The following is a 16,958-nucleotide window of genomic DNA, read 5'->3' as shown; positions in this document are numbered from 1 at the left end:
AGTTATACTAAGCAACGAGAAACCTAACATTAGCCAAGGCAATGAAACTTGAGGATAAAACGAACACACAGTACAAAGGTATTGATATTTCACCAGATATGACACAAGCAGAACAATGTGAAAACATGGAGTTCAGAAAAATAAGAGACACAAAAAATGCAGCGAGAAGACCAGATGATAGGGGCGTTCCCAGACCATCAAGTAAAGGATGGGGGGCGATTTTTCAGCTGCTCTAAAAAAAATCTTTTTTGTTTGAATTTTACTCGTTTTCTGTTATACTCTTATACTTATATACAGTACTGCGCAAAAGAAAGTAGCACCTAAGAAAATTTTTAAAAAATGTACATTTAAATAAATATAAGTAAATAATATTGAGTTTTTATTAAATTAAACTAAGGTATTGCTTTAAATAAATCTATATTTATTTATTTTAATTAATAATTTCGTTAATAATATATTTTCAGTATTAATAAAATGCCAAAGATATAGACCAGGGATGTCCAACCTTTTTACAGTAAGGGCCATTAATTCGTTTCAAAATCAACTTGAGGGCCACAAACATAAAATACCCAAAATAAAAATTATTAAATTTGAAGTTTTTATTTAAATTTAAATAAACAGTTACACTCATAGTTAAGGTTCAAAGTGAAGTTATACAAAAGTTCGATCAATGTGAAACTTGACACTGTTTTTTTTTTGCATAAATGATCTGTCTGCTTTTATATTTGATGATGCAATTCGAAGGGTATTAGTAAGGTGTTCATCTGTCAATCTATTTCTCTGTTCTGTTTTTACATGCTTCATTTTTGAGAATAACTGTTCGCAGTTGTATGTGCTTCCAAAAAATGAAAAATATTTAATAGCATGTCTGCACAAATGAGGAAAAACTTCAATGCTCATGTATTTTTTATAAAATTCTAACAATTCTACTTCTTTGTAGGCTTCTTTAAGATCTTTATTGTTTTGCAATTCTATTAATTCCATTTGAAATTCATTTCTAACTGTCTCAGCTTTGATGGAAAATGGATGCGCAAATACTCATTTTTTTCCTTTTTAAAATCACAGAATCTTGTGTCAAATTCATCAATTAATTTTAAAATAAGAGTACAATATCTTTCAGAGTCAATTGTATTAATATTTCTTTCTGATAATGCCTTGAAATGGACAAGTACTTTAGAACTTAATTGTTGTTTCAGAAGTTTTAATTTTAAAACAAATGTTTCTACATTTTCAAACAATTTACTAATAAGTTGATCTCTACCCTGCAACTTAAGATTTAATTCCATTAACATCTGAGTCATGTCAATCAAAAATGCCAAATCATTCAGACAGTCAATATTTTCAAGCAAGCTTGTGTCTTTCCCTTTAATTTTTAGAAACAGCACTATTTCAGGTAATAGTATCCAAAATCTTTTCAGAGTAGCAGCTCGACTAAGCCATCTAACCTGGCTGAAATAAATTACATCTTCAGCCTCACTACCACAACCTTCAAGTAATTGTTTGAACTGTCTGTGATTAAGGCCACGACTTCTTATAAAGTTAACAGTATGAATAACAAGTTCCATAACATTCTTCATCTCCAATACTTTTGCACATAACTGCTTTTGGTGTATAATGCAGTGATATGAAATAATTTCATGATTTATGGATTTCTTAAGTAATGCAATAAATCCAATATTTTTTCCTGTTAGTGCACTTGCTCCATTTGTAGTGACACCACAGAGTTTTTATTCTGGTAATTCAAATTTCACCAATGTTTTTTTCACTTCAGAGAGAATATCTTCTCCTCTTGTTGTGTCCTTCATATGATTAATATCTAACAGTTCTTCAATTACTTCAAAGTTACTAGTTATACCTCTAATAAAAATGACTAGCTGAGCAGTATCACCTCTGTCTGTTGATTCATCCAGTGCCAGACTATAGACTTCACATTTATTTAACTTTTCTTTTAATGATAATTCAATATTTTTTGATAGATCTTCAATTCTTCTAGCAATAGTCTGGTGTGAGAGGCTAAGAACTTCAACAGTAGGTGTTTTTTCAGGACATATCTCTTCACAAAATATTTTTAAACAGTTTTTTAATAAATCTCCAGTACAAAAAGGTTTACCACTTTTTGCAATAGCTTCTGCCATTAAAAAACTTATTTTGGTAGCACTGTAAGAGCTAATCACTTTAGTTTTCATCACTGATTGTTGTGCAAGAAAAGTTTTCTTCGACAATTCAATCTTATCAATTCGAAATTGCCCTTTAAATTTGTCATAACTTACAGCATGTTTTGTAGCCTGTTCACATTATAACTTTTACACACGGCAATTTTCTCCAAACAAATTAGACATATAATAGAATTACTTTGTTCATGTACAAAATAGTCAGTTGTCCAAGAAGGATTAAATACACGACCCCCATGACCGCTTTCAGTATCACATCTAAGTCTTTTAGCTGAAGCCATCTTTATTAAATATATAAAAATAATGTTTTTCTTTAGCGCGCGTTTTATTATTTCAAATGCGGATTTATAAAAGTATAATCGAAAGTATAATCGAAATCGAATGTATAATTCGAATTATAAATACATAAATAATATGCTGTTGCTGTAGAACTTATTTTATTATTGTTATTTGAAATTTTTATTAAAATAAAAAATCAAAATTAATGGACCGTGATATGCGGGCCATGCCATAGGCTGACGAGGACCACCTTCTGGCCCGCGGGCCACGCGTTGGACAACCCTGATATAGACCAAAGATAAAGACCAATAAATGACAGAAATCGCATCATTGTTTTACATGAAGAGAGCTATAGTCAAGTTAAAATAGCCAAACGAGTTAATTGTTCGCGAGCCTCAGTTCAAAAAATAGTTAAAAATTATAATGAAACTGGTGATGTAGTGTATAAAAAGAAGTCTGGCCGTCCCAAAAAGTTAAGCCTACGCAATGAACAGTTTTTAAAAATAACAGTGCTACAAAATCGCAAGAAAGTAAGCGCAGAACTCATTCAAGAGCTTAAAAGAGCTAGTGGAACTTTAATACATGCATTTACTGTGTAATGATCTTTAATAAAATCTGGATTAAAAGGCTGTGTAACTATTAAAAAAACCTTTACTACGCAAAGGTAATAAAGAAAAAAGATTAAAGTTTGCCAGAGAGCACAAAGAGTGGCAGAAAAATCAATGGGACAAAGTAATGTTTACAGACGAATCTAAATTTCAAGTCTTTGGGACGAATAGACGTCAGTATGTTAAGCGAAGAAAGGGAGAAGTATTGAAGGAGCCATGTCTAGCATCAACTATTAAACATGGTGGAGGGAATATTCAAGTTTGGGGGTGTATTTCAATAAAAGGGGTAGGGGATATTGTAAGAATAACAGACGAGCTTACAGGTGAAAAATATAAAAAAAATTTACATAATAATACTGCGCCTTCTAAACTTCAACTGATCGGGGATTATTTTATCCTATAACAGGATAACGATACCAAACATACTTGAAAATTAGTTTAAAATTATTTGTCAAATCTGGAAGAGGAGGGAGTGCTTCAAACCATGCCTTAGCCTCCTCAGAGCCATGATTTGAATATAATCGAACATGTTTGGGACTACTTAAACAGAAAGAAGATGATAAGGTTGCCAAAGAATGTAAATGAGCTTTGGAATGTTCTAAAAGAAGAATGGTATAATATCCCCATCACATTTATTGAAAATCTGTATAAAAGTATAATAAAAGACTCCAAGATGTTATTGTAATAAAGGTGGTCACACTAAATATTAATTAAGTCTCTATGTATAGTCATAAATTTTTTAAATAAAACTTGTATTATATTATACAATTTAATAAAAAATATGCTTGTACCTATATTTTTGTTTTAGTTTCATTTTGTTTGACATTTTATTTTGAATATATTAAAATTCTCTTAGGTGCTACTTTCTTTTGCACAGTGCTGTATATAACCCTTTAACTTTTAATTTTAATCTTTCTAAATAAACTACTTTAATCAGTGTAACTATGAAATGACGTCATATATTGGTATCTCAGTAGTCCGGTTTAAAATTTGCGCTGCACACCTTAATTGAATCACTTTTGTATAGTACGTTGAAATTTTCATATCGAAAAGGAATTTTTAGGAATTTCTAAATTCTAAATTTTTTTTATTATATGCTTACCACGGTTACCATGGTTTTTATTTTTCAAATAAATAAAACATTACAACACATTTTCTTTTTATTATTTAGTTTTCATTTACTTTTTTTAGCATTTATTTTCATTTAGTTTTTTTATTAATGACGTAATTTAATATTCATTATTAATTTGATATTAGTAATATTTGCTTCAAATATATTATAAGTGACATAATAAACTGAACGTTAGAGATAACCGAATTGTAGAAACATTCATTAAGGTTTTTAGTTTCGCAACAGACTATTTTTTAAATGTTTTTCAGCTTTTTTCTGTCTTGTTCTCTAAAATTTTTTTAATTAATTATCTCTACAACAATCTCTTTATACAATTATAATTTTGAAAGAATAATTTATCTAATACAAACCTGTTAAATTAATGTAATAGTTGTTTTAATAGAAACCAGTGCTTCTTATTTAGCAGGTAACAGCAATTAATTTGAGTATATTGAATAATTAAGTAAAGTAAATTTTAAGTAAATTTTAAACCTTTAACTAGTTTTACTGCTACTATTAAGGATACTAAAAGAACAAATGAACTCAAAACCGCTTCAGCGGACCACCAGAAATCAGTATTAGTATTGCTATTCAACATGTTGAGCATGAGTAATCAGAACTACAAGACAAAGGCATAAACGGAGAAAGTCAGAAAAGGAATCTCACTTGACATAGTTATACCTGTTTCAGAAAATGAACAGATGTTACGTGAACCTCAATCTGATTCTGCAACCACAAAAATTAGCCAAACATGTTTAAGTCAGATTTCAAATGCTAGGTTTGTTAATGACATTGAAAACTTTGTCGGTACTATTATTGATAATATAACTATAAAAAACCTGTAAGAATTGCCATGGAAACTATCAACTGACTACAAAATGCCAATTCAGTTCACATTAAGAAACATAATCAAGAAAAGCGAAATCTTAATCATTCTCATCTGGAAAAATACGAATGGTTAGTATACAGTGGCGGACTTAGACATTTTGGGGCCCCAGGCAAACCTTTGTAAAAGGGCTCACCAAGTCTGCCTAAATCACAGTTAATCAAGTCTAGTCCTTGAGGTTTTACAGCCCTGCACGTTTTACACGTTTATCTGCTCCAACACACCTGATTTGAATGAGTGGATGATTTTCAGGCTTCTGCAGAACTTGGAAGAGATTATTCACTGACTAAATCAGGTGTGTTAGAAAAGGAAAAAAAGTGCAGGGCTGTGGACCATGAGGACTTGAATTTATTATCCCTGGCCTAAAAATACCATTAGGCCCTGAGGGTCAAAGGTTTTCATTTTCATACTCCAATGCTGTGAACCATACCATAAAATCAACAGTTTTTTCTCTACTTTAATAAGGTAAAATTACTAGGGGTTAAAATTAACTAGGGGTTTTCATCTGGCAGCCTTTGGGCCTAATCCAACCCGGTCTGGTGGGCCAGACCTTGCGGGCTGTGTTAGGCGTGCGGGCTGCTAGTTAAATACTCCTGGTTTAGGGAGTTGGCAGAGATTAATCGTGAGGTTTGTATGGATAACAATTTGTACTTGCTGGTCTTCTGTTTTGTGTGGTTAAAAACTGCATCTGAAAAAAAAAATGTTGAAGGAAATAAACTCACTGTACTGTGTTTTTACAGCATTAGGTGATCATGAATTACCTTGATTATTCAGCTGGACTTCTGTGAAAGTTGTCTTCTGTCTTGTTACTAGTCTTTGACGTGTGGTTAAAGACTGCATCTAAAAAAAAACACAACAAATATGTTAATGTAAGAGGAAATAAACTCATTTACCTGTAGTGTGTTTACAGCATTATTTGATCATAAATTACTTTAATTATTCAGCTGGACCTCTGCTTATAAGTTATCTTCTATCTTGTTTTACTCAAGAAAAATAATCACATGAAAGTATAACAGGTTAAATATGAAAGCTATACATTAATGTAATTTATTAATTTACAAAGTACTACCTTTACTCTTTTTCTCTCTTCTCCAATTTCTCTCTCCTCTTTTATTCCTCTTTTCCTGGAATGTGTATTCTTCTCTTTGTCCTTTTTTTCTCGTCTTTTCCTTTATTCATTCTCGATGCTTTTGTAACTGTACTCCTCTTCGTTTCTTCATTATATTCCCTTTAAGATCTTTTTTGTTTATTTTAAGCGTTTTTTTTGGTAATACTGTATTTAGTTATTCACTTTTAACAATATTCTCACTTTTGAGCTAGCTGGCACAGTTGGCATCACTTGCTAAACTTAGCCATGCGAGCTTTAGCCTCTGCAAACCTTTGTGTAAGTGTGTCCATGTCCATTGTTTTCCTGACCTCGTGTTCAATAGCAATAACAGCAAGGGAAGACAGCCTGTCCTGTAACATGGTGGACCTCAGGTATGCTTTTAGTCGTTTAAATACTGAGAAATTTCTTTCACCTAAAGCTACAGTCACAGGGAGGGTGAGTAGCAGTCTTAGAGCTATGCTTAAATTTGGATACAAGTCAAGCACATTCTGTTGATATATATAATCTAACATCTCAAATGATGTTAGGACCTGTGAGTGAAAGTTTCTGACAGCCCCCATTACTTCCATTTTCAGGTCCTCTGCATCAACGTCTCCCATAGTCTCCTCCAGTCTGTGGCAGCATTCACCCAGCTTCCTTTCCTGAACTGTGTTTCTCAGTGACTCAGTGGAGTAAAGGAATCCATATAAGTCAAAGAGGTCCTGTAAGTGAGAAAATCTCTCCCTTAATGTAACTATGGCTGTGTCAACTAAGTGGAGAAAAAACCTATTTTGAAGTGCTCCTCTGGAGTTGAAAGTGTTTTCTCTCTCCCTTCATACTCAAACTGCCTCTTTGCTTTTTTATGTCGCTCCTCAGGCCAGCTCATCTCCACCTCAAGTGTTTCTGCAATCTCCTTAGCATCATTTTTTGCAGCATTAAATCCATTCTCTCTGAAATCTTCAAAATATTTTGATACAAACAGTATCTCTCTTCTTACTGTTTCAATAAACACATTGGGGCTCTGCAAGATCTTACTGACTCTGTTTATGTGATACAACACATTATACAAAACAATGGTAATCACCAAGAAAGGCATTTTTGTCATGTCCTTGCAGAGGCTGTCAGCACTTAATGCACACTCTGCATCTTTTTTATCCTGTGCATACTCTTTCAAAGCAGTTAGAGCTTTCACAATGTCTGCGAGCTGATAACGTACTGCTTTCACAGCCACCACCCAACACTCCCATCTTGCTATGGACAAAGCCTTAATAGAAAACCCTTGTACATGCTGCCGGAGAATTGTCCACCAATGAACAGACCAACTGAACAAAGTGTACAACCTTTGCAATAACCCAAAGAAGTTGAGGGATATCACGGAAGACTTGACAGCATCCCCAACCACTAAGTTTAGGGTGTGGCTTCCACATGGCACACACAAGGCTTTATTGTTAACTTCTAGGACTCTCTTCTGGACAACCTGGTGTTTCCCTTGCATATTACTTCCATTATAGGATTGTCCACGAAGGTCAGAGATGTCCAAGTTTGTTGAGGTGTCCTAGAAAAAGTTCTAGCAGACCTTTCCCAGTAGTGTCCTCGGCCACAAGAAAACCCACAAAATGTTCATGGATTGTAACTCTCTTTGTGAGCTCACAGTTTATAATGCGTAACACTACTGAGAGCTGTTCAACATGGTCAATATCTGGTGTGCAGTCCATGACGACAGCATAGTATTTTGCCTTTTTGACTCGCTCTACAATGACATCAGTGACACTCTGTGCAATAACTCCTATTAACTCATTTTAGATGGTCTTGCTCAGGTATGTATCAGAGATTTCTTTTTTCTGGATTCTCCTCAGATGCTCCTTCATTAACGGGTTAAACTTGGCCAGCAATTCTACTTAGCCCAAAAAATTGCCATTGCCATGTTCATATAACTTTTCCCTGTGACCTCTAAAAGCAATACTTCGCTCTGCAAGGTGAGTTACAATAGCAACTAATCTTTTTAAAATTTCTTTCCATCTTGTAACTTCAGCTTTTACTAGACCTTGGCTTGTCTGATTAATGGTTGTGTCTGTTTGAAGTCTGTCACTCAGTGTGTGCCATTTTTTCATGTTGGTGATATGTTCATCAGACTTCTCGTACTGCATAAGATGCGCGAGGATTTTTTTCCAGTCGCTGAAACCACTGGAACTTAATTGGGTTTTTCCATTTCCAAACCGTCTACAACAAAAGCATACAGCTGAGTTGTTTGCTCTACTGTAGATTATCCAGGATCCTGTAATTTTCTTTCCATTTTTCATTATGTGATGTGAATCAACATTTTTCAATAATGTGATGTAACTCTGCGGCCATCTGGATTTCTAGGGAAGTCGATGTCTAGCTAAAGAGGGCCTTTTTGAACAATAGAACATCGTTCTTTGTCATTCAAGTCTTTTGGCCACAGTGTTGGATCATCTACCAAACACGACCACCAGACAGTGAAGAGACTTCCTGATTTACAGCGTCACCAGGGTAAAAGGAAAAAGAAGACATTTTTGAAGTTTTAACCGTCAAATATTTTTGTAAAATGGTTAAGAAAGATAATTTTCATGAATAACATTGTAGAATATTTTAGATCTGTTCAATGTATGGTCCATAACATTTATTACATGCCTGTGAAGGCTCTCAATCATCCAAGTCTCCATAATCAAGACTGAAGCTTTTGAAGTTATAGACCGAATATCGTTTTAATATTTTGATACACTACACAAAACATGAAATAGTGATTGTTTCAGCTATTTACCGTCAGTGAGGGTCTCTTTTACCTAAGCTTAACAAAAAATATTTCCTAAAAATCTTAAATACATCTACGTAAACTGTAATGTACATCCTTCTATCATCATACCTCATCTTGTGAATCCTCCTCTTTGTCTTGAAGCGCCACTGCCTTGGCATTTACTTGTTCTTCCTGTATGCTGTCCTGTTCTATATCCTGCACACTTTCAATGAGCTGCCCGTCATTATCAGCCATCGACGACGTTGTAGACACAATAAAATATGTTGTCAATTTTGGTAGTGTAGAAACATAGATTTTGTTTTTTTCACGCTTTTTCCGTTTTTCTGCTCCGCTTTCGTATGTTCGCTTCATCTTTCTTTCTTCTTGTCTCCCGCTTCCCGCTCAAGCAAGCACACAGCACTTCCTATTTTTTGGGTGGTGTCACATACGGAATAGTCCATTTGAGGGGGGGGGGGATTAAATCGATCTTCATTATATAGCGTTTGCTGTAATAATTTTCATCGTAACTATAATTATTTTGATTTCAAACGTACATTAACAATGCAGGGGAAATGTTAGGGGCGTAGATAACTAGCGGGGGCCCGGGGGCTCTTGCTGATTGGGGGCCCCAGGCAGCCGCCTACCTTTGCCTTAATGATACGTCCGCGTCTGTTAGTATATACAGATAGAAAAAAGGAACTATACTGCAAATATTGTGCAATATTTTCATACCACCGAACTGCGGGGTCTCACAAACAAGTTGCACTACAGAAGCTAGTTAAACAACCATTACAGATGCTTTCTAAACTGTTTGGCAAGAACGGAGATCTAACAAGTCACGAAAAAGCAACATATCACAAGGAATCTGTTGAAGCAGTAAGTGTTTTTTAAAAAACTATAATAAACCGGCAATGGATATTGGAAACAGAGTAAACATTCAACTGCTTCATCAGGTTATAAAAAATCGTCAACGGTTGACATCTATTGTTGAAACAATTGTATTTTTATGAAGGTAAAATATTCCTTTTAGTGGCCATAGAGATGATGGCAGCTTATTAAATATAGACAATGACGATTCTGATGTGATGACAAATGAAGGTAATTTTTGAGAGTTGCTAAAATTTAGAGTAAACTGTGGCAATTTAAATTTAGAAAATCATTTGAAAACAGTTAAAGCTTCTGCAACATACATTGGAAAAACTACCTAAAATGCTTTAATTGAATGATGTGGTGAAGGAATATGTAAACAAATTGTGAGTCGTGCTAGAGAATCAAATTATTATGTTTTATGTTTGACGAAACAACTGATGCATCAGTCACAAATGACAATAATATTACGCTAATCAATGCCAGATGAATCAGTTTGAGAAGATTTTGTTAGATTTGTTGATTTGCATGATCAAAATCATTAAACTAAAAGTAATGCATCCATTTACAATGAAGTTATTCTTGACGGCAAAGTTATTGGTTAATCGGTTATAAACATGTTGGAAAAAAAGATACAGCTTTCTTTAGAAAAATGTGTCGGTGTGGGAACAGATGGTTATAGTGTTATGTCGTCATTGCAAAAAGGAGCGGTAGTTGAAATTCAACAAGGTACGTCAAATGCTGTTTGGTGTCCATGTCATAATCTTGCTTTAAATTTAACTTTATGCAAGAGTTCGAACGTACAAGCAATAAGAAATTGTTTGATGATTATTAGCGAAGATGTTTCTTTTTTCAATGCTTCTGCAAAGCAAAATTTTCTTATAAAAAAAATGCTAAATTTACAACTTCTTTCACTCTGCGAAACACAATGGGTTAAAAGACATAATGCTTTGCTGACGTGTAGTGTTGAACTTCCACAAATAATTGATGCACCAAGACAATATATCTAAACGGAATGAGAGAACATCTTCATCAAAAGCAAGAATTATATTATTATCAATTAGAGAAAGTGATTTTATTGTGTCTTTAGGCTGTGCAGTACATGTGTTCTCCTTAACAAACTGGCTCAGTCAGTTGTTTCAAAAAAAAAAGTTCAGATTTACATAAAGTAAAAAACTGCATTAAAGACCAGTTAATTGTTTTAAAATATAAAAGAGAAAACTGAGAAAAAATGTTTAAGGAGATTTTTAAAGCCACAGAAAAAAGAATAATTAAAAAAGATGTTAGTTTTACCTACAAAAGAATAGTACAACGACACAACGAAATACGTTGAACCGGACTTGTTAAGTTTAAATGTAATGTTGAGAACGGAAAAAGAACTGAGCTGTAATAACAAATACCAACAATGTTTATATGCGAATGCAACATCACTTGGCAACAAAACGGAAGAATTTAAAATCTTGAATGAATCAAAAAAAGTCAGTATAGTCGGAATCCCTAAAACATGGTTTCAAAACTCATCCATTGTACAGTTAGAAGGTTACAGCGTACACATATAAATAAATCTGATACGCTAAATGGTGGTGGAGTTATCTTGTACAAAGAGAACAACCTCATATCATATGAAATAAGTATTGGTAATCAGGACAGCAAAATAGAACAAATATAGGCTGTCTTTGTAATTAAAAATATCAAATACCTCATTAAATGTATATATAGACCAAACAATCAAATAAACATGAATGATCTTAGACAAGTTGTAGATGGTGCAAAAAATAAGGTAGATGTTAAAATAATGCATATGTAGTAATACTAGGATATTTCAATTTTCCAAACATTATCTGAAATAATGGATATGTTGAGAGTGTAAATAGAAAAAAAAATTTAATGGAACACATATTTACCGATATAATAAACGACAAATTTTTATTTCACCAAGGTAATATACCAATTTTTCAACTGTCAGAAACACAGTTAAAAGACACACTGGACTTGATGTTTATTAACGATAATAACAAAATATATGAGCTACAATCACATGAAGTCCTGGGTTGTACAAACAAGGGGGCTCTTAGTGTTGGCATTTAAACTTAAATTAAACATCAAACGGAGTATCAAAACAACAAAATATAAATTTGACTAGACCAGAGGAGGTTACGCAAAAAGAAACGAAAAAGTTAACTTAATTGACTGAAACTTCCTTTTCATAAATCAACAACATTACAAATGATACTTTTATATTAAACATAAACTATCTGAGTAATTTATATTTACCGAAAATTGATGTTAATGCAAAACACAAACACATGAGAAATCTATGGTTTGGCGATAACGTTTGAGCACTAGTAGGAATGAAAAATGATCTAAGATAGATACATTTAGCAGCAAAATGGAAAGATGCCAAAAAGTTTAATGTATACAAAACAATAACAACGTTAGTATTAAAAGAAGCCGTATTAGCCAGAAAGGACTATGAATGAAACCTAATCATAAAATCAAAATCAAATCTGAAACTTCTCAACAAATATGTAAACAGTCAGAGGAATACAAAGCAATCAATTAAAGCCGTTTTGAATACTAATGGTACTGTAACAAATAACCAAAATTAGATTGCAGATATTCTAAACAGCCAGTTTCACACCGCCTTTGTATACGAAAACAACACAATGCCAGAAATAGCAGATAAACTAATAAGTCATACACTTTATCTAAATGACAATTGAATAAAAAGAGTGGTTTAAGGTGATGCAGTGCCAACAGGGAGAAATATATTAAGTGGTGTTCCAAAGGGATCCATTCTATGGGCATTTCTTTTTTATAACATACATTAATGACAAACCAGAGAAAATCAAAAGCACTGTAAAAATATATCCAGATAACACCAACATCTTATCAGCAGTAAATTCAATTAAGAACGCTAAATTAATTCAAAGAAACTTAAATAATAAAGAAGAGTGGTCAGAAAAATGGCTCATCAATCTGAACGAGAGTAAATGTGTGGTTATGCATTACGGTAAAAATAAAATAAAATTTAACCAGACAGTTAATGGATGCATCGCTAAAATGAAAGAAACATATAGTAACATGTTCATCAAAAGCAAATGCAAGAGGTCACGATAAGAAATACAGTAGAGAACACACCAGGTTTATGCCAAGTTACTGTTCTTAATTAATTCTGTTACATCAAAAAAATAATTTAAAAATTTATCTTCTGCACTTTATTTCTCTCTTACATTACTTTCAAATAAGTCTTTTCTTATCCAACTTCTAAATTTGCTAAGAGCTTTGGCTTCCTGTCTTTTACTAAGTTCACAGGTGTTTTTAAATTAGGCACCTCCGAAATTTTTTCCAAAACTTCCGGTATTTTTTTAACTGGAAAAAGTACTTTTACAGAGCTTTTTGATTGTTTAATGGCAATTAATTTACTTTGGGCTGCAACCTTGATTTTAATTCCCTCCTCCTAAAATTTTTTTTTAATACTTTTGAAAATTATCGCATTGAAGTTCGGCACCTCGTGTATCCTTTTACCAAAGGAAATTTACACCCCTGTTTTCAGTTTTTACATCTCAAATATTTTATATAAATTTCTAAATTTCGAGTTTGAATTAGTAAATCAAGAATAAGAGGTACGGCCTTCCTTTGTCAAGATCTTCTGTTAAATTTTCTCTTCTCATTATGTGAGTGCAAGGCTGTAGTAGTCATTGTCCAATAGCAACCCTGCACCTTTTAAATATTTTTGTTGTTCAAGGTTATAATGCCTTTACTCTTCCCAACTTGATTCTCTCTCTGCTTTCAGATGTTTATCCTTGAGTATTTGCAGTTCGAGCAATTTCACAGATGTCACAAACACAGAATGATTGGTTTCTGGTAAAAATACTAACTTTGAATTTTGAGAAATTATAAGGTTTACTCAGAATAATGTTTATATCTCTTTTTACACATTTAGCACAAATGCCATCAGGAAAGTTTTCATTGTTCAAATCAAATGATTTTAAAGAAAATTTTTAACTTTCTGATCCTTTTGAAAAACAAATTAGGCAGACTAAGGGTCTATCATCTTTATGAGATTTTTTAGTGTTTTGCATTTTGAAAGGTATGAGCAATATTAATCAATTAAATTTTTTTTTCAACTACTGGAATAGATAAAAATAAAAGTTCATAATATCTAACAATAAGTTTTCTTGCGGTATAGCACAAGGAAGTATACAAAACAGAGGAATGTTGTTTGTACATTTAATCTGCAATGTAAAAATCTTTTTACATTAATTAACGTATTATTTAAAATTTTCCATAAAATTAGGGCCCCAAGGTCCAAATACTTTTTAGGGAAGGTGTCAATAATAGACTAAATTTCATCTGTAAAATTCTCAATTTAATAAAAAAATATTTTAACGTTCAAAATTTATGATCTCGTAAAATTGACAACCCCTTTAAGTAGAGAGGGTTTCAAGCTTACCTTGGTTGCCATTTTTTAATAATAAAAAATTTTTTTTAGATAAGAAATTTTTCGATGAATTTCAATATATTTTACGATATTAAAAAAATAGTTTTTTTTTTCTTCTTTCCACATTTGGGACAGAGGGTCCTGATTTTTCAGTTGCATATTGTTTCCAGGCTCCAATCACTGTAATATTTTGTAAAACATACTTATTTAATATCAGTATAAATATTACAAAATTTCGAGTATGCATCATCTCTGGAAGTTACCTATCTTGAACACCAAAAATCCTTGACCAGCTTGTTTAACCCCCTTTTTTTTAAAAGACGTAATTTTGAAAATGCAAACCTTTCTGGTAGACGTTTTTTTTTCGAAAAAAATATTTTCGCTATTGCGGGCCTACAAACGAACAAAAATACCAAACAAAACCCACTCACAGCTACTCGAGGCTAGCATAAAGTGTAGTTGGTTACTATAAAATTATTAAAAAATTTAATTTTATTATTAATGACAAGGCTGCTTCAAATTAACCAATATTCTTAACTCAAACTTAACTAGAAATGGTACAGACACCTGTGTGTTTAGACAACCTACGTGTTGTGTTACAAAAAAGCAAAATATGTACGGATAAAATATGTAGCTTTTGCTTGAATTGCTACTTCGCCAAATAGAGTGAATTAAATCCATGCTAGGACTAAGTAGAATGGCTATCAACATTTAATTGAATGTATAAATAAGCTGAAAGTTCAATTTATTTAGAACCTCACTGATATGGTAACTTTGCGTTTTGGCCAGATTTAGCCTCATCACATGATCCTTTATCAGTTATGTTGACTACAAGCACAAAGGTAGCAATGTCAAATAAAGTTGTTTATCAAAAAATATTTTATAAAATAAAACTTGTTTTAATTAGGCCATTCGGACTTAAGAGTATAGAATAAAAAAGAGGAAAATAAAATAAAAAAAAGGATTTAAATAAAAAAGAAAATAGAAAAAGATAAAGAATGAATTGAGTGTCTGTCTACTTCAAACAGCGTTTGATTAAATTTTCCTCCATTAAAGTTTAAAACTCGGTTTGTTTTGACGGATTCCAATTATCAAATCTTGAAATAGTTTTTTGTTGACTGCGCGTTTCCGCCAGGCTGTGCGTATAATGTCAATTATTAAATATTTGGCATTATCAATGTTTAAAACTATTTTATTACATCTTTTGTTATACGAGAAAATCTGTTATTTCAAAGCACATTAGCATAATACAACAGTTCAGCGCGCCTTTCTTGATCCTAATGAGAATTATAGTTCATTTATTTTAAAAATTATTTAAAACATTGTCATCAGTGTAGTCAGCTGTCATCGAGACAGTTGACTACACTGGGTAGGCTAGGGGGGCAAAAAAAAGTTCTATTTAAAGGACAATTTTTTTTTTTTTTAAATTCTAGACATAAAAGACTTTTTAAAAAAATCGACAATTGTGCTCATCCACTTCGGAACCCGTGTCTACGGCTATGTAAAGTCGTTGCTCATGATTCTTAATATGGATTTATTTTATGATTTTAGTTTCAAGGTTAAACATGCCTGCACAAACAAAATAGATATATTTGTTGTGACATAGTGAAGCCATTATATTTTTAAATGCATTTTTTTTAGCAAAGATGTGACCAATGCAAGTCTCTTGATTGACAGGCTATTCTATTTACACGGTATAAATATCAGCTTAGGCCGTTCTTTGAATTGAAAATGTTTAAAGAATAAAAATTTTTTAAAAAACCGTAATTTTTTCGACAAATAATTTCTCCACATAGTTATGTAATAACTTAAATGAACACTACCTATTCTTTAGAAATGTCAATGGTCTATGTATGTCAAATATAATGTCAAATATATATCAAATACAATGATCTTACTTTTTCTTTGGTTATATTTAATTATACTTATTATAATTATCACCTAGTTATATTGATATAACTATCACATTTACTTGTTGGTTTTTCAGTAATATTTAACAAAATTAATCAGTAACATTAAACAGAATTTGATCATAATATAATTGTTATGCAAACAAATAAACAAAAAATAAGTCTTGTCAAACAAATCTTCCATCGCCGTTGCAATTTTTTCCCCCTTTCTACTGTGCTATAATTACCAACAACAAAGATGGTTAAAAAAACAAAGATAAGTCAACCTTCAATTAAACACAAATGTTCTTGTTTTTATGTAAACTGCATTGTAATTTTTGATAATAAATATGTATTATTAATAGTTATATGATTTTAACTTTTTATTTTTGTTAAAAACTTTATCAACTTTAAGATAAAACTATTTTAACTTGGCGACTTGAGTTGGTTTCCCTTTGGTATCACTCCTTTTCTTAGCGCCCCTGCCACATATTGTAAATATTATTTTATAATTTATAGTAGCTGTATACAATTGTCCTGTGCCAGTCCAGTACCCTAAAACGAGCTTTTCAAACTAAGTGCTGTACAATGCACAAAACTATACCTTTTTAAAGTATGTGCATAAATCTTTTTGAAATAAAAAGATAGATCCTGCAGATAAATATTTAACGAAACAGGAACGCCACTTTTGATCTTTTAGATGTGCGTTTCTTAGAGATTTCGAGAATAGAAGATGTATTTAAAAAAAACAATTTATAAAGCACATATTTTAAAGAAAAACAAAGTTTGTAACTTGTTTATAAAAAATCATTTCTTTTTTTATTTAGCGAATTTGCAATCTTTTGGTTTCCTCTTTTTAAA

General features: G+C 32.1%; 1 protein-coding gene across 1 annotated transcript; it reads right to left on the bottom strand.

The window, feature by feature from the left end:
- Positions 1-974: 974 nt before the first annotated feature.
- LOC136082644 (general transcription factor II-I repeat domain-containing protein 2A-like) lies at positions 975-1,577 on the bottom strand. Its single transcript, XM_065802058.1, has one exon. The coding sequence runs from the start codon at positions 1,575-1,577 to the stop codon at positions 975-977; it is 603 nt and encodes a 200-aa protein (XP_065658130.1).
- Between the last annotated feature and the right edge of the window lie 15,381 nt (positions 1,578-16,958).

Source organism: Hydra vulgaris, chromosome 07, assembly GCF_038396675.1.
Source record: "Hydra vulgaris chromosome 07, alternate assembly HydraT2T_AEP".
Classification (NCBI taxonomy): domain Eukaryota; kingdom Metazoa; phylum Cnidaria; class Hydrozoa; order Anthoathecata; family Hydridae; genus Hydra; species Hydra vulgaris.
The sequence above is the reverse complement of the archived record's forward strand: the minus strand, read 5'-3'. Positions and strand labels throughout refer to the sequence as shown.

What these genes read in the sequence shown, in the direction of transcription:
- LOC136082644 (XM_065802058.1), bottom strand. Translation starts at nt 1,577, where the DNA reads ATGAAGAATGTTATGGAACTTGTTATTCATACTGTTAACTTTATAAGA.